The following is an 18,608-nucleotide window of genomic DNA, read 5'->3' on the forward strand; positions in this document are numbered from 1 at the left end:
AGAGATGATGATGATTATCAGACAGATACAGCTTAAAAAAATCCATGTGAGTTCGGACAAGGGATAGATGGTATCCAGGTGAAGATCTCCGGAAATACGCCATGCAAATGTTGGCATTGAGCTGAGCCTTAAAATACAGAGACATAAGAGATGGAGAAAAGTAGAGAAGGGGGAGAAATATTCCAATTGGGAAGACCACGAGCAAAGGTACACTTCAGTCAAAACACCAGCATTTCCAGTCCAGCCCCCAGTTTGACTGCGCGCTACTCCCTTTGTCTGCTAAACATGGCGCCAGCTGTCACGAGGTCCTAAAAGCCAAAGAGAGCCACTCAGGGTATGGCCCTCCCTCAAACTTCTTGATAACCGCTCTTCGTCCTCTCCTTATTCTCATAGAGTCTGAAATCTTTCCTTTCTACAAGAGAGTTTTAGAAACATCGCTGTCAGGAGTGATTAGGCCCTCAAGAGGAATTGCACAGAAACCGAGAAGCAAAGGAATAGCTAAAAACAAAACAAGGACTGCATTCAACGTTTAGCTCCACATAGATACCAAAGTTAATGAATTCCCTAATAGAACATGTGGGAGAAACAAATGAAATCCAGTCTCTAATGACATCCAGGTATCTAGAAATGCTTACTTTGTGTTCCCATAAAAGCAAACAGGGAACTGAGTTTGAAAAACAAAAGAAGGCTAGTAAATTCCTGAAAGGAGACAGTTCCTTTTCCTTGGAGATGAACCAAATTATGCACTGCCTCTCCCACCAGCAACATACTCTGGCTCAAATATTTTTAAAAGAAGGCTGCTGAACATCTGCTAAGCAATTAATGGAATGCAGCAGCGTGCTGGAACGGTCCCTGGAAAGGTATTAGCAATCCTGCTTATGAGACATGAAATGTTGCAAGCACTGGTCCTTTTTTCCTTTTTTAAATTGTAATTTATTTTTATTTTCTGCAGGGGGTGATGAGAGGAAGGGAAAGGAAGTTGAGGTGGAAGTTCTGCATCAAATTCTCTTCCTCACTGTGTCTTCTTTCCCCCAGCTATCTTTCTCCTCCTCTTCTAGCCATCCCAATATGAATGTGTTAATTTTGACTTAATCAAAGAAATTGCAGCAATTGTCTCAATCCAACTGATCCCCTACCCAACGTGCCAAGTTTTCTATGAGTGAAAGGAGAATTCCCTCATAGTCTACCACCCCGTCCTAATAGTTAAAAAAAAAAAAAAAGAAATTGGGCAGTGAGAGCTAACTTAGGAACAATCGCCAATGGGAAACTGATCCCTCCTATATTTTACTTCCTCATCAGTCATTGAAGAGTGCCAGCCTTAACACAAGCCTTGCCTTTTGCATATGAAAGTCTGGCTGAGAGTGACTTTGTACCCTTAGAGTCTGCCAGTCCTAACACTATTATGACAAATACGGCTAAAATCAATATAGAGAAAGTTTCCAAGACTCAGTTATTGTGTCAGCCCTTGGCATTCTCTTCCTTTACTCTTCAAACTGGAGTTGATTATCCACATATAAGTCTACATTTACTCCAGTCACCTAGCCAGTCATCCTAGGAAGCTCAGTAATGCCAGGTGATCAGGTTTCGAATTACACTGTCAAACGATGTAGGATAGATACTATCAGATCTAACAGGGAAGAATCAGGGACAGCCCCAACGGCTGGAAGCCAAAGAATTTTCTCACTCTCTCCAAATTGGCCCAGTCTAAGTCTGGGCTTTTGCCTCAAACTGCAGTTTTATTTTGTTCCCTTGGTAACTCTGCATAGTACATATCTATGCTGCAGAGGCCTGTCCTTCAAATCTCAGTGTGCTCCCAGTAACACACTCCCTTTTGCCAGCCCTTCCTCCCAGGGATCTGCGTACTGCTCCCCAAATTCCCAGCTGTGAAATGAAGTATGAACATTAATTGGATAAATTTTCCAGATCTTCCTAATTTTGTATTTGTCCTTGCCATCTGGAACTTACACTGGTGGGATTAATTTTTTGTGGTTATCAGGAATGGACTTTCTTTCCCACATGGAACTATGGATTCATGGATGCCTTTGCTTTATCAGTTTCCCTGGCCAAGCCACTGGCCAAATCAGTTTCAGCTAATTAGCCACCTTTTTTATCCCTATTTTTCAGCTGGATCCCAGCTCTAAACCAGATGTCATCACAGGAAGGCGTCCTTAAGTACCACTTAAAATAAGATTCAAATTCAGGAAGCTAATCTGAACCACCTTTGGAGTGTGATATGACAATCAGTTAAATAAAAACCAGGCATATTAAATAACTGTTGGAAGAGCGAGAGGAAATAAAAACCAGGCATATTAAATAACTGTTGGAAGAGAGAGAGGTATGGGGGAAAAAAGGTATGAAATGCAAGTTGCCTCCAGAATTTGAGAGTGGGGTTAGTTCTCTGGCTATCTTGATCTATGATGCTCCCCTTTCTAACAAAGTCCCTGGGGAGTGTTTTCTAATAAATCAGGCTACACCACAGCAGAGTATGCTGCCTGAAGATAGCATTCTTTTAGAAGCAGAGTATGCTGTAAAGGGATGAACTAGCTGGCCACATCCCTTCAAACCCAGAGTTTAGTACGGAGTATCAGGCATAGTTGTTTTTAACCTCTAAACTCAAAGGGAACAAGTCACTTCAGCTGTCGTAGGAGAAGATGATGAAGTTCAGGGTGCCAACTAACAGGCTGGACTGTGTAGTTAGATGAAATAATCAGTAAACTTATTTCAACCAATTTCAAGTAGTTACTTTCTGCTCATTTGACAACATCTGTCAGTGGCTTGGCCATCAGCATGACTACAAGGGATCTTTCTGGACTTTGTTTTCCAGTTCAACCAGCTATGTGTAACTGCCACGTGTCACCACCATTCACCGAAGACCAAAGGCCAACCTTCTCGGTAGGAAATAGCCAGTCTTGATCATCAAATGCTCTGAGATAAGCTGGCAGCCTTCGTTCAGGTCTCAGGCTTAAGGGCTGCCCTCATAGGTGCTTCATAGTTTGCTTTTCTCTTACACTTTCTTATTTTCTTCAGGACCTTTTCATCATTCAGAAAGTGGCATTTGTTAATGCGCTTCCTGCCCAGGTTTCCCCAAAGATGGAAGCTTCATGAAGGCACAGACTTTATCCCATGCTGAGAACAATTCTTGGCTCAGAGTAGCCAGGAACTCAGTAAATGTCTGTTCGACAGATGAATTAGGAGGACAAGCTGCAGAATATCAAATCGGCCCTACTCAATCCTTTCTCTTAACAATCACCTTTCTCAAGTGACACTGAATCCATCACACCTCTGCTCCTAGGTCTCCACGGCTTCCCAGAGCCCACCAAAGGAAGTACAAATGGCTCAGCCTGGCATATTTCCACCCTCCACCTCCGTATCCTATGCTCAGGACACTGACTTTCAAATATCTGGTTTTCTTAAAGCAGTGTGTGTTTTTTTTTTAAGAAAAAACATTTTATGAAACCCTAATAAAGAAAAAAGATGGAATCCAAGCAGAAAAGAGGCCAATGGCCAACCTGTTTGGCCATACTCTAGATCTAGGCACACCTCCAGGAAACCAGAGAATGGACTTGGAAACACCTGATCTTTGCTCCCACTTATTCAGCATCCCAAAGCCCTCAAGGCTTTCGTGTTCCTTCCTTGGTGCTTCAGTGCTTGGAATAATCTCTTGAGTTCGGTCCTTTCCATCTTTCAAGGTCCTTCCCAAAGACTACCTCCTCCATGAAGCTTCCCTGGGTCATTCTGACTGGGTACAATTTATCCCTGCTTTAAATTTCTTATAAAACTCTGATTGTTAAGAATAAAAAGAATAAAAAGAAAAATAAGACCTTACTATGCACCAGGCACTTCTCTAAGTGCGTTACCTAAATCGACTTAATCCTCACGCAATCCCATTGTCATAGATGCGACAGAGAAGTTGGTTAAGTCTCCTCTCAAAGTCCATATAGTAAGCAAGTGATGGAGAAAGACTGAAACCAATAGTCTGGCTGCACAATTGCAAAGTCCAAGCGCTTAGAAACGTTCTGTTGTCTCTCTATAAAGGCACTTATGCATTTTACTTGTTCAGAGATCCCAGCATTGCCCACTTCCCCCACCCCACAGTACTGCCACCACTGCTACCACCAAGCTTTGAAACACCACAACCAGATTATATGTTTTTTGAGGGCAAAGACCATCTCCTACTGGCCTTTATGCAGCGTCAATACAGTACTCTGCAAAAATAAGTACTCAATAAATAGTGTTAATTTAATTTAATATTAATATAAAACAATAACATCTATTTCTATAAACTTGGGATAACCTGAATTATTATTGAGACTTCTATATATAGCCTTAGGAAGAAGGTTTTCCCCATCATCTTTTACAAGTGAAGAGACAGAAGTTCAATGATATTAATTAATTTGTAAGATCCTGACCAACGTGGGGTTCAGCTTCTGGCTATGACCCTGGACAGCTCCTAAGTCCCAGCTATTTCTATTGTACGACTTTATCCCAAGACTGAAAGCAAGAAAATTCTTTGTAACATGAATGGTTTAAAAATCAAGTTTTGCAGAAAGACCAGAAAAAAGTTATTTGTAAGGTTAACTTTATTTTCAAGATTTCTGTAAGATGAAGTATGCTATCGTTTGAGGGGTCTTTTAGTGATTCACTGATGGTTTTTGCCAGGGACTAAGTGGGAAAATCACCTTATTCTGTTGCCTTATGGGTCCCCATTAAGGCAAAAATGCCCGGCAAGGGAACCTCCAAAGACTGATGCCCTATTTCTGATTAGCAGTGGCACCATTTAGTCTTGTTTTGCTGAGACAACAAATTGGGATCCCCCTCTGCTAGAGCCACTGGCCAGAACCCAGGGATAGGAACACTGACCTGCTGTTAAGTGAGCCGCGTGAACAAGGACTTGGACTCCAGGCTTCAGCTCAAAGTGCACAGAGTTCAGGTTGAGCTTGTGAATCAGCAGTTCCGATATCTGAAAGAAGAAGTGCCAGAGTGAGTGCCACCAAAACTGTCACACCAACTATATACAAATGTGCTGGGCAATATTCACTGCACTGACCAAGGCATCCCAATATTATACCTGTGAATGATATGAACGAGTTTTATACGATTTTGAGTTTTTAGTCCACAATATGCTGATAGAATTATTTTCTAAGCATGACTTGACTTTACATCCGAATTGTTACAAAATAGGACAAACTATTAGTAAATCAGATCATTTCTACTCTTATAAAATTATCCTGTTACCAGAAATCACCCCTGGTTTTTTGAGAGGGCATTTGTTATACACAAGGATTTAAAAGAAGTAAATATATACAATTTACAAATTCTGGTGAGATTCATATCCATCTATTTTACTCCTTGATAGTGGACTCTACCTTATTCCTTTCTTTGCTTCCCTTCTCTTCCCCAAAACATACCCTGTGCCTTTCGCAGAATGGATACTTCATGGATATTTATTGATGATAAATATTGTTCTGCTAAAATAGTAAATTACACATTTGCAACAAAGTGTAAATCACAACTTAATGTATTGGCTGACTCTTGTTTCGTGCTTATGAACCCAAAACCACTCCTTAGGCTGACACATGTGTACTGGGTAGACCGATGGAGTTCTGGGCCATGAAATAACCCCAACAAGGGACAAAGGACCTTGTCCTTTGTAGCATAAGGTAAGGTTTTCTAGACAAGGTAAAACTCTGTTCATGTGTTTAAAGTAGAAAACCAGCTCAATTTGCCCTGTTTCATTCACCCTTTTGAGTAATTTGTGGAAAGCTATCAGACAAAACCACACTCCTATTATCTGGTCTCCTTGCCTCATTTTTAACATTCTAATCACAGTGTAATATTTTACTCATATGCAATTTAAGTCTAGTTAGATGCTTTCTGAACAACGTTCTGCTAGTTAAATTCTTAAATTATTTTTCCTTTTATATTTATTAAGTTTCACTTAGTCTACTGAGTTGCCAAAATGACAGCTTTGGTCCTTTAATCAATTAAGCAGGGCCTGATGGCTTTGTTTTCAAGCACAGAGTCTCCTGCAGAGGCCCCTGTCCAGTAATGGAACTGAACTGCCCTGCAGATGAACTTCTTTGCTTAACAGGAACTTGGGATGACTGTCAGTGACCCATGGTTGAGCACCTGGGATCCAGTTCAAGTTCAGCCTCTCAAATGTTTCCACTTGGCAAACCACGCAGAAGAACAAGGTTGTGATAAAATTATGTTGAAAACAACTTTATTCTCTCTCTATAAGCTACTCTTTCTCCTGGGTACTGAGAACCTTCCAGAATGTTCCAGGTTTACAGGAAGAGTGGATTTCTAACACAGACTGTGTAGAATGGTTTTCCTTTGTGTCCTGTAAAGTGTTACAATGTACAAGTTCCTATTCTATCTTATTCTTGTCATTCAATTGGCAAGGCCTTTCTAAGAATCTGACAGTGGATTTTTTAGTAGAGGTTAATCAGAAAGGTTTTGGCTATGAAATAAACATATACACACAGAAATGTGTGTATATATGTGTGAAATATATATATTAAGTATGCATGAAATTCATATGCATATATACATATGCATACATGTGTGCACATACATACATACTTATATTTGGAGGGAAAAATATTTTAACTCAAATAGGAAAAACTTATCAGAAGTAATTAAGGAACTATCCTGTTTTGCAGAGTCCATCACGTAGACAAAAGGGGACTATGTATTTGCATGAAAAAGGCTTCTTCCTTTCAACCAGCTGAAGTGATATTTCTTTCTTCTCCCTGAGAATGTTTCTTCAATACTTTGTGGGAAAGAACTTATGCACAGAAACAAAACTAAATAAAATTTACACTGCATACAAGAATAATCTCAATTAGAACCATATATTTCTCTACTCAAATGAGTATGAAACTGTTGACAGATTTTGGCATTACTTTAAATGTTTTCCACCCCATCTGCAGAAATGTTTATTCTGTATTGTTTTCATCGGTTCATGAATTGTTATATACGTTTGTACATATATTATCTATGCATTGAACAATTTATATGGGCAAAGTTGCATATTTCTTACTATTTTTTTCTAACACAATGTATCTCAGGTGTTAGTGTTGGTATCTCCATTGAAAGGAACATGGAGCTTAAAGGACATTCCTAAGTTTACCCAGTTAATATTTGAAGAATTGAGACGAGAATTCAGTTTTGTTCGACTCCTAATCTTAGGACATTTCCATGAAAAACATTTTCCTTGAGCCAGCTGACAAAGACGCAAAAGATATTTGGAAGGAGGTCCAGCTGAGCAGATTTAGGAGATAAAAAATTGCAGCATTTCATTAATTATGCTTCTATCTCTCATCCAACTGTGAAGCACACAACTTAAAACACCAGTCCCGTGGCAGCTGACAAATATGAGCTACAGGCAATTCCTAACCTTAGCCTCAGGATTGCCACATTCTGTTCACCAGTTAATATAATTTATAATGCTTAGGAGAGTCTTTGGCTATGAAAGGAGTAGAATAAACTGCAACTATAGAACAGTGTGGTGACAGCCTAAATGGAAAGAACGCAAGTTTGCATGGTAAAGACTCAAGTGAAATAATGTGTAATTGCTGGGAGATCGGTCCTCCTACAGCAAGTTGAATCTATTCATTTTTCTTTTTCTGTCCAAAGTGTGTTGTCTTAGCAAATTTCATTTATCCTTTGTACTAGCATCCCTCTTCCGCTGTTCTCCATTTTCTGTTCTCCTTCAGCTAAATAATCATGACCAAAGAAACAATATATTATTCTTAGTATCTGCCTATTTGGTGGAATATGCCTATGATTCAAATGCAACCCACTCTTCGTTTAAACTACCACTTAAAAAGACAGTGGGAACTGAATAAAAATACTCGGAGAGACACCATCAGAAGGGTGTAGTGGAAGGGACCTGGTAGAGGGAAAATACCAATTCTCCTCCTCATCTTCTTCACCAAGTACGATGTTTAAGTGTGGTAATCAGAACAGGTTAGGTCAGGCTGAGGTAACAATGTTAAAATTTTACGGACTTGAAACAAAGGAAGTATATTTCTTGCTTACACTCCATATCCACTGCAGGTAGGCAATGATGCTGGGCTCATTATAGTCACACAGGGACAAAGGCTGGTAGACCAGCCCCCTCAAATGTACACAACACCACAGGAGGGAAAAAGCATTCTCAAGGTTCTGTAACTGGCATTTGAATATTTCAGCTTGGAAGTGACACTTACCACTTCTGCTCCCACCTCATTGGCCAGAATCAGTCACATGGCTCTGTCTACAGAAGAGACTCATGGGTACAACCCTACTGGTACCCAGAAGTGGTGAGCTGGAGATGTTTAGTCAACAGAAGGGATGGTTACCATGCGAAGAACACATTCAACATCTAAACAATGTTTAATGAGACCAGTAGAGGAAAACAGACTCTCAGATCATTAGAATGGAGTGTCAAACATTGAAACACGAAGAAAGAGAAGTTTAAGGACAACACAGCCGTTGGTAATTTATGAAACATGAAACCCTGAAACCCAAAGAAGTGGTACAAAGTGAAACTACAGATTCAAAATGGGCTTTGGCAGATTTATCCATGGCAAAGCTACATTGGGCCAAATGACTAATGCTTACCTCTGAAGTTGGGAGGAGGGATGCAAACCCTACTGAACATAAATAGCATTCTGGTGCCATGTTTAGAGGGAAACTTGCCTGGGATGACCTTGCAACCGACCCAGTCAGTCAATCCTGATCCTGTTAAGTTATGAAGGCCCCTTCAAAGAGTAGTTGAATGATATTACTTTTGGAATCAACAGAGAAAGATCTTTCTCAATTCATACAGCATGATTTCTGGAATAAAACTTGGAGTAAGCAATGGAGCCAAACATGAATTCTATTTAACAATTCTCTGCTTTGTTAGCATGACAGAATCAGCTTGATTAAAGTGCCTAAGAAGTTTTTCCTGGATGACATAATGAAGAAATAATTTGTCCATATTCACTTCCTTCCCTTGGATTCCCCATCACCAGCTCTAAGCTTCTCTTTTTCTCCTTTGGCCATATTCCTTTGGCTCAACTCTTACCTATTCTTTCAATTATAGTTTCTTGTTTTAGTGACCTTTCTTGTGAACTCCAAAATATTTCTTCAATTCCTCACTTTAAAAAATCTGAACAGGGCAGACTGAGTATACAGAAAAGAGTCTGAGATGATTTATTACATTTCATAATGAATCTTTAATTTCTAAAAATGTTGCCAATAGACTGCTCCATTTCCAGAGGCACCTTTCCTTTCCCAGGATTTTGGATTCTCCATCTGTCAAATGTATATGGTAACACAAACAACCGAAGAGGAAATTCCTTGTTGGTGGTTGACATTTTGTCCTTAGTCTTTTTGTTCCTTTTGAATGTGCTCATGCCCTTTAAGGATTCAGCAAGACAACACCACGTAGGCTCCCTATCTCCCCAGCACAGCATCACACCCAGAGCATGATGGTCCTTCCTCCTTCCAGGAGAGGCAGATACAAATCTGAGGACTCAGAGAGATGCCTGGGGGTACAGTGGTGGAGGGGGTATGGTTTGCTCCACACCTGAGCAGCTGGCTTCAGGGTAGCCCTATCGCTGATGAGGCCAGCTAAGGGCAAGTGAGACTTTTCTCACTCTCTGGAGATGCGAAGTAAAGAGTGGTGGAACCCTCCCAGACAGAGGTCACTTGATTAACCCAGCCCAAAGTTATCCGGATAACAAGGTCAAGTACTTCTCACTGTGAGGAATTTTCAACTTATTTCACAGACAAGATAGCTCCAACTAAGCCAGCATCTCTCCTCCCCTGGGAACATTATTAGAGGAAGCTGAGGGAGGAGAGCCCAGAGCCCTTTGCTGGGACCCTGCCCTCACAGTCTTCAGGGTCCATCTTGCCAGGGTCCCACTCATTTCCCTGCTGGGAGTTCTGTGCAGTATCTTTACAAGAAAGGGGCCAGAGTATTAAGAGGGGGGATAAAGTCAGCTCTTCCCAAGTTCCATCTGGGATTCAGAGTGCAGCCTTTAAAGGAGTGCGGTCCTTTCTGTTGTTTGGTTTTATTTTGCATTCAGTTGAAATTTCTATGTAATTTATGACAGAGGAAGTCAGCTGCTTTTGCCTGCCTGCCGTTCCTTCTCTTTCCCCCACATTTTTCTTTAAGGAACCATATCCTTATTTATTCTTTGCCCATTTGGTTTAGGAGGGGCTCCCTAAACTCCTGATCCAGGGAGGGTATAAAACATTGAGTTGTCACTAATGGAGCTCTAGTCTTCTGATTACCAGGCTAGTTAAGACATGCCCACTTCAGCCAAGTTGAGTCAGTGAGAATTATCACCCTGGGCTCTTGGGGTGCATTCAGGGGAGAGGCACTGTCTCTTGAATGGGGCTGACAAGATGACTAGATAAAAGACTGGGGCTTCCTGCGGCCATTCTTGTCTTCCTATGTGTTGGCTTCATTCTCAGGCAGACTTCCCATGTGGTAGCAACAAAAAGAGATGGAGAAAGAGGGAGAGAGGAAGACAGGGGAGTAATCTGGTGACGCTTCCTCTCTGAGTTCATCCACGCCTGAACTGTATCCTTGGACTTCCCAACTAAAGAAGCTCATGACTTCACTTTTTCCCCTTAAATTTGTTTGAATAGAATATATGTTCACTGCATCAGGAAAAAAACCCTGCAAAAACCCAAAGCAAAACATCTCTTGTTCACTTCCTGGTACAACAGCCTTGGTATCTTGGGCGGCCCACAAAAGTCAAGTGGTACCCAAATACACATCTGCAGCATGGCAGAGCAAGGGGACTGCTAGGCCTGAGAGTTAGTTGCAGAAACAGAACCAGAAACTCATTTTCCTTGAAGAGTTGTGTCTCCTCAGGCAATTCACAGCTCCCTGTTGGGGCCTGAAGTTCTTCATTTTAGAGTGACTGAGTCAGAGAGAAAGATTAAAGGACCCCTCTTAGGACAAAACCTATAGGATTCCTGTGGGCAGCCCCTATTTCGCTGGTTCTTGACACAAGGCTTAATTTGTATGTTGATTTCATAACTGCACTTATTAATCAGGGTAATGATACTCTCCATAAGACACTGATTTCTTATGTGCTTGGTTCGGCATTTCTTTGGTCACTGTATTTAGTTTGAGTCCTGGGTAAGGCTGCTACACTGGCAATTCCCTTAACCAGAGTTACAATCTCTCACTTGGTACTCTGTTCTCCCTTAATGCCATCCATCTGCATGATAACTTAGATGAGTCATCTCGCTCCAGTTTACTCATTCATGCATGTTCTTTCTGTTTCCTGTTGCCCTTGTTCTCTTGTGCAATTTCATTCATTAATCTTTTTCTCCTATTGTCACCATCCTCTTTCTTCCAATACATGCCCTGGACGATACTAGTCTTTAATACTCTTACTTTTTTTTTTTTTTTCATTTCTCATATACTCTCCTCCTATCACAAAATGTCCATAAAGGTAACCACCATCTATTTACCACTTACTGAGTATCTACTATAGGTCAAGGGCTTTGCTGTGTCATTTCTTTAATGACCTCTCAAACACCCTCTGAGATGGGTATTGTAGATTATGTGATTTGGGCTGAATTACTTAACTTTTCTGAATATTTGTCATCTAGAAGATATACACAATGAATGTAAGAGCTGAAGCTAGAAACCTGGTTTATGTTTCTCCAAACCTGTGGTCTTTCTAATAAAATGTCTGGAATCCCTACATGTGTACCAAATGTTAAGTCCCACAGCTTTCACACAAGCCAAGCCAGCTGCCTTTAGATCTCTAATTAAATGGCGCATCAATACCTGATACCAGGCTGCCTCAGGGACAATTACTCAGGTCTCCGAGAGTGTCCCTGGAGGAGCCACTCAGACAAGACCGAATAAAGAGAAAGAAGAACTCTAGGGAAGATAGACAGTCAAAGCAAGATACACAAGTAAACCAAGTTTCAGAGAACCCACCCCTCTTCTTTCCACATTTCCTCTCAAGGAAACATCTAGAAAATACATTTTAGAGAAAAAATGAAAAGTATGAGAAATAGGGATGCACAGATGATGTGGTACCTGGGAAATTAGCTGGCTTTAAATCTGGACTCTTCCATAATCGAGAAGACTATATTCTGGATTTCATGGACAATCCATAAGATTTCCAGGGGAGGAATAATTATAAGCGTCCCTACCTAAATGCCTACCTCCCCTCTAGGTCTCATGAGCAGTGTGGTGATAAGAAATAATCCATTCTTTCTCCCAATGAATTGCAGGTGCAGAGAATAATTTGTAGAATACAGTGGGAAGTCTAGAGCTAGGGCTGAGCAAAGTCAGATGCAAGTCTGATGGGTTTCCTGCTGCCCGACCTCTAACTACACTTCACTAGGAGATGGGGTTCAGTGGGGCTTTCCTTGACAGCCCAGTTATTCAGTTACTTGCACATGGAAAACAATAGAGAGGTGAGTCTTTTGCCAAGTGAAAAAGTGGCAGTTAAAAGGCGGGTGTGAAAAAAAAAAAAAAAGGCGGTTGTGCTCGCAGGTAGGCCAGCCTATAATTTGGGGTTGTTAATAAGGCTGTTATAGGAGGTTCTCAAGCCATCTTGGAGACTAGAGATCATGGGACTAGATTATAGATTTATTCTAAGTAAACTGAAAAGCTCCAAGTACTGGAAGGGAGAAAGCCAATATTTACTTAGTGTCTGAGAGGAATCCTATTTTTAATCTATCCGCCAGAAAGAATTGAGGAACCAAAATCATGTAGTTTTTAACAGGGGAACCAGACCAAGACTGATCATTTTAACTGAATGGGTGAAGAATAAGAACAACGATAACATCATCATAGTAATAATCTTCACCATAGAGATTGGATAATCTTTTGAAGTTAAAAGGAAGGAAGGGAGGAAAAAAGACCTAAGGGAGCAGAAGAGAGAGAAACAGACACAGACAGACAGACACACACACACACACAAACACACACAGACACCCTAATACTTCAGAGGTGGTGGAGATGAGGAGAGAGTAGACCCCACGTAGCAAGGAGAGGAGCCTGGAGCCAATATTACTCATTTATTGTAAGCTCAAATCAGGTCATCTTAGTATGGTGGTGATTCATGATTTGTATGAAAGTTGTACCTTTTTAAAAAGATACATCATTTGATTCTCATGGTACTCCTATGATGTAAGTGTGTGAGGTAAGATATAAATGGATTTGACTTCTATGTCTTGTGTAGCCTCTTGCTTTTTTCCCCCACCTAATATCTTGGACAGTTTGTAACATCAGGACACAAAGATTTATCTCATTCATCGTAAACACTGTAGAGTACCCCACAGCGTGGGATATACTCTGAGTGATTTAGCCACTGCTGACAATACACACTCTTGCACATATTTTTTGGTGAAGCTGTAGTTAAATCACCAGACTATGTTTCTCAACAGAGGACAGGAAAGTGGAAGACTCCACAGACAGCTGGCACCCTTGCTCCCAAGTGGAGATCCCGCAGAGCTGCTGTCGTGGTCAGACACTAGCAGGGTTGTGTCTCAGACTGCTGGGAGAAGCTGAAATGTCACCTGAGGACTCACCTGCTCCAGGTCCTCGGCTGACCTTTTGTTTTCTCCTGTGGGATCCTGATAGGGCAAGACAAAGAGCTCGGCAGCAGTGGGTAAGCCAGGGAGCACCGCCACCAAGATGTGCTGGCCCAGAATCCCGGTGGCCTGAGGGAGAGACACAGAGGTGCACGTGAGTCCTGCAGGAAAGCTGATGAGAAGGGGCCAAGTGTTCAGCAGAGAGTTGCGGGGGGAAGAAGACACAAGGGCGTGGAGGTGGGGTGGGAAAGTAGGGTCCCGGGTGCACCAGTTGGGGAGGGATGTGAGAGACACCACTGGGTACAAGTCAGACTCTGAGGTCTGATCCCAGCTCCATCCCCGTGAGACCTTAAACACTTTGCATCTCCTCAAATTAAAAAGTGGGAATAATAGCAGTACCTGCCTTGTATAAGTAAGTGGACCTTGCCAGCGAGAAGGCCGTCACTTACTCAGCTTTATCTTCTGCCCCTCATGGCTTAACACTTTCTAACCTAGCTTCCTTCTTCCTCGAAGCATTAGAGTTACTCTCCAAACTGACCAGGCACACCTCCGTCACCTAACCTAACCCCAGACCACAGCCCCCAGGCGTCTGCTGAGTTCTCCACAGCGTCAGACCCTGACGACCAGCCCGTTCCAGGAGGCACTCTCAGCCCTTCACTCTGCTGCACGGAATCTTCTATTAAAATCATAGATATCACTCACTCAAGAACTTCCTCTTTCCTGAGCCCACTCTCTAGATGGTTCTAGAATCCACAGCTACAATCCTGGCTTCTCTCTCCAGCGGCCAAGTCAGAACGTCATCTGGTTGTTTTATGAGAACTTCTCATATTCACCCCGGAAATCTTCATTCTGCACGTGGATGACCGGAGCCACTCCCTTCCCAGATACCCTAGCTGGGAGCCTTATCTCATCTCCGGCACCACACTCTCCGTTCCATGTCCTATCTAGTCAGTCTATGAGATCTTGACAAGTCACCCTCCACACGAATGATCCTACTGGTTCCTTCCTGTTTAAATGCCTCCCCTGTTAATATCTCAATTCAGCCTTTACACCCTCTCCCCTCAAGTTTTACAACAGCCTTCCCATCTCCAGCAGACAGGCTACTTCCAGATTTATCTTCCTACAGTCCAACGCAGATTGTGTTTCCATGTCCAAATTCATGCACAAATTCCCACTGCCAACTGGGTTAACTATATATTCAAAGCCTTCTGCAATATGGTCCCACCTTTCCTTCCTAAACTAATTACCCACAACTCATAATGTCATCTTACGCTTAGCCAAATAGACTCATGTACAATTTCTCAGTACTCCAGCCTTTTCTTGCAAATGTTTTTGTGCATGCCATCTCCCCCAGAATGTCTTTTCTATACATTTGCTGCTAGGACATTACTTATCCTTCATGAGCCCTCGTAAAGTTCACTTATTTCAGAGTATTTTTCATGATTTCCCAATTAGATGACTGTTGGTTTCTGAAATCTACATTTAGATTTTTTTCGAAGTAGCAGGAAATTCCATTTATTGGGTCCTTACCATGTGTCTGGCATTGTGCTAAGCAACTTCTTAATATAATGTAATGCGACCCCCCACAGCGACTCTTTGGAGCAAGTGTTATTATGCCTCTCTGTGCAGGTGAAGACAGATCACGGGTTGGGAGTCTTCAGGAAGCTGGCTCTGAGTTTAGTGCGTAGGGTGTTTGTTAGGGGACATTCTTGGAATCAACATCTACAGGAGCGAAGGCCAGGAAGCAGGAATGGGCAGAGGGAGAAGCTGAGCTGTGATAAAGGCCAACAACAGCCTCAGAAGATCCTGTAAGGAGTGAGAATGGCCCTTCAGATTTGTCTGAGGTTGAGCTGAGTGGCCAGGCCTTTATACAACCGCGTCATTGGACGTGAGCCACTCCGAAAGGGACATGACATGGGGAAGGCCGCTGAAGCCTCTGCCCACAGCTCTCCCAGTAGCTAAGATAACAGTCTTTCCCTGAATGGGGATCTGGGCGGGGCATCCCTATTTCTGCTACAGGACAGACAGTAGATGGAGGAAAGTTCAACACTGGCTCAGGGTCATCTAGGTAGTGAGTGGTGACACTTAGTTTGGAACCTTGGTCGGACCATAATGCCTCTGTCCTGAACCAGCGCTCTCCTGCCTTCCTTCTCCTGACACTTATCACAAAGCAGCTCCTATCCCAGCTGATATCATACTGTTTTATGGCCATCTTAGATTTTAAACTCAAAGCTTATGTCTAAACCATCCTCGTCATCAACAAAACTGTTTACTGAATGACATTCAATTAAAGATTCCATTGCAAAATGTCAATAGAAAAATCCCAATCGATGAGGAAAAGGCAGCTGATTTTATGTCAGATTGTGTTACAGAATGAATAGGAAGAAAACTATAAATAAGTTGACTGCCGGCTGTACCTCTTATAGAGCTTATTAGGGGGCACTTGGCAATAGGGTACTTCAGAACTTAAAGAAGTGGCCAAGTGTAATTACTGATCTCAAAGACAGGGTGGGGCGCTAGGAACCAGGGCTGGCTCAGCTGCCTCTTAGGATTGGGTAACCAAGGAGTCTTTAAAGCTCCCTCCACCCCATCACCCCTTATCCTGAGGGATGTTGAGCCAACCTGTTTGTTCTGCATTTAGCTGATTATGCTATGCAGTGGCCTAGAAATATTAATGAGCAGTCATTTCTAGCCTACTGGACAGCTGGTGGAAAGGTGGAGCCTCAGGGCATCTGATCCCTAGACAATTAATGGGAAGAGAAATCAGCCTGGAAAACACCACTGCTGAGCTAATGCCTGGCTGATAAATCACCTGGGGGTGTTGGATACCTGCCTAGGAGATCTACAGGGACATGGATCTCTAGAATGCCGTAGACTGAAGGAGGTGAGCTGTGGGTTCACTGAAGGGTATAAGTCATCTCTCTTGGACAGCAGAGGAGAGAAACCAGTTGTCACACCAGGGACAAACAGCTCCAAGGGCAAAAGGGCCTGTTCCAGTTGGGCCTGTGGTCTGGTAGCTGCACCCCCTGCTGGCCATAATGTTAAGCCACCGATAACGTCATGGATGCTGAGAGTCATTAAGGAAGATAAAGGTGAGATGGCATTTACCCAGAGGCACAGAAGATAACTCTTCTCCACCCCACTATTCCATTTATTCCTGTCTGTCTACTTAACAAGGCAAAGGATAGCAGCAGAGTGGAGTGGTAATCAAGATTCAAACCTTGATGGTCTGACTCCAGAGCCTGATTTTAAACTGTACAGCATTGGGCAAGTTACCTGCCTCTAAATTCAGTTTTCTCACTTGTAAAGTGGGAATAATTATTCTATCTACATCATAAGCTAGAGGTTTTGTGATTAAATGTGTTTAAAAATGCAAAACACTGAGAAGAGTTTCTGGAATACTGTAAGTGCTAAATAAATATCAACAAAGATAATGGTATGAATACGGGGAAGGCCAGCTCTTTGCCAAAAGGCTGGATGCGAGATCTGTTTTCTGAGCAGGGGTTACCTGAATGCCTTTGTCTCTCCTTATCCCTTTGGGCCATGAGACACCATGTGTCGGGTGCAGGAAAGAATGTATAACTAATCCTAAATTGACTTTTCTTTCGCGCTAAGAATAGACTTTAGGGAAAAGTCATCTCTGATTTTCTGGGTTTGTGCAATAAATCCAAGCAGCTCCATGAGCAGATATCCCATTCCTCTGACTGTTCATGGAAGTGGAGTATACAGGGGGGAATGTGCCTAGGAGAGGGTGTCTTGTCAAATTGTAGGTGACCTTTGCTCGGAGAGGGAGGAACCACACCACCTTGTTACTCTCCCAGGAACTGGACGGGGCTGTGCTTCATATGTGAAAACCCAGACATGGGATTCAGATCCTTTACTTCAGTTTTGTAGCTCTGTCACTTATTACCTGTGAGGCTTTAGACAAGTTATTTAACTTCTCTGAACCTCAACTGCCTAATCTGCTAATGAAGACAATAATACTTTCTCTTTTTTTAAGCATCTTTTAGGTCCCCCCCCACCCCTGCATTTTTTTTTTTTTTTGGCCATCCTGCATGGCTTGCAGGATCTCAGTTCCCCGACCAGGGAATGAACCTGGGCCATGTAAGTGAAAGCGCTGAATCCTAACCATTAGACCACCAGGGAACTCCCAATAATACTTTCCTCTTGGGGCTGTCGTGAGAGAGAAATGCCATTAAAAGAATTGGGAGGGGCTTCCCTGGTGGTGCAGTGGTTGAGAATCTGCCTGCCAATGCAGGGGACACAGGTTCGAGCCCTGGTCTGGGAAGATCCCACATGCCGCGGAGCAACTAGGCCCGTGAGCCACAATTACTGAGCCTGCGCGTCTGGAGCCTGTGCTCCGCAACAAGAGAGGCCGCGATAGTGAGAGGCCCGCGCACCGCGATGAAGAGCGGCCCCCGCTCGCCGCAACTAGAGAAAGCCCTCGCACAGAAACGAAGACCCAACACAACCATAAATAAATAAATAAATAAATAAATAAATAATTTTAAAAAAAGGAATCGGGACATAGTAAGATGACTACCCTCCTGGGCTGAGCGCTCACTGTGCTGTTGTGCCGGCCATTCATGAAGCTGGAACTCAGGCTGCTCTTACTAACTGTATTCACGCTGTGCCAGTATGGTGCACAGGAGCTGATTTTTACATGCACCCATGGCTAATCGTGAACTCTGCCACGTGACTGTCACATATTTCCAGGGTCGTCTTCTCTAAGCAGAACAAGCATTTCACAAGGGGTAAGGACCCCCCGATTACTCAATTTCATTTCCCCCCATGGCACCGGTGACGTGTCTGCACGTATGGGGCTCAGCTTTGCAGGTATCAGACAGATGGTACCCACTTCCCCTGGCCTCCGGCTCTTTCCTGCCATTTCTCTGAGCAAGGGTCCCCTCTCCATGAAGCTCGGTAAAGACAGAGAGGAAAAGGGTCTGGGCCAGAGGAGTTGTTTGCACTCACCGCCACCAGGGACTTTTTGATGACTCGGCTGATGTCTCTCCTCCACTCAGGGATGTCCGGGTTGTAGTCGTCCAGGTTTG

General features: G+C 42.8%; 1 protein-coding gene across 6 annotated transcripts in view; it reads right to left on the reverse strand.

Annotated features, from left to right (window-relative positions):
* Positions 1 to 18,608, reverse strand: part of SORCS1 (sortilin related VPS10 domain containing receptor 1) — a 578,863-nt gene that overhangs the window by 16,486 nt on the left and 543,769 nt on the right. For all 6 annotated transcript variants that reach the window (XM_068548518.1, XM_068548515.1, XM_068548517.1 and 3 more), the window contains 3 exons: positions 18,529 to 18,608; positions 13,552 to 13,683; positions 4,861 to 4,960 (listed from right to left, as the gene is read on the reverse strand). The exon at positions 18,529 to 18,608 is cut by the window's right edge and continues 33 nt beyond it. In XM_068548518.1, the coding sequence (XP_068404619.1) occupies positions 4,861 to 4,960; positions 13,552 to 13,683; positions 18,529 to 18,608 (312 nt within the window). The remainder of the gene's footprint in view (positions 1 to 4,860; positions 4,961 to 13,551; positions 13,684 to 18,528) is intronic.

The sequence above is a fragment of the Eschrichtius robustus genome, chromosome 7, assembly GCF_028021215.1.
Source record: "Eschrichtius robustus isolate mEscRob2 chromosome 7, mEscRob2.pri, whole genome shotgun sequence".
Lineage (NCBI taxonomy): Eukaryota > Metazoa > Chordata > Mammalia > Artiodactyla > Eschrichtiidae > Eschrichtius > Eschrichtius robustus.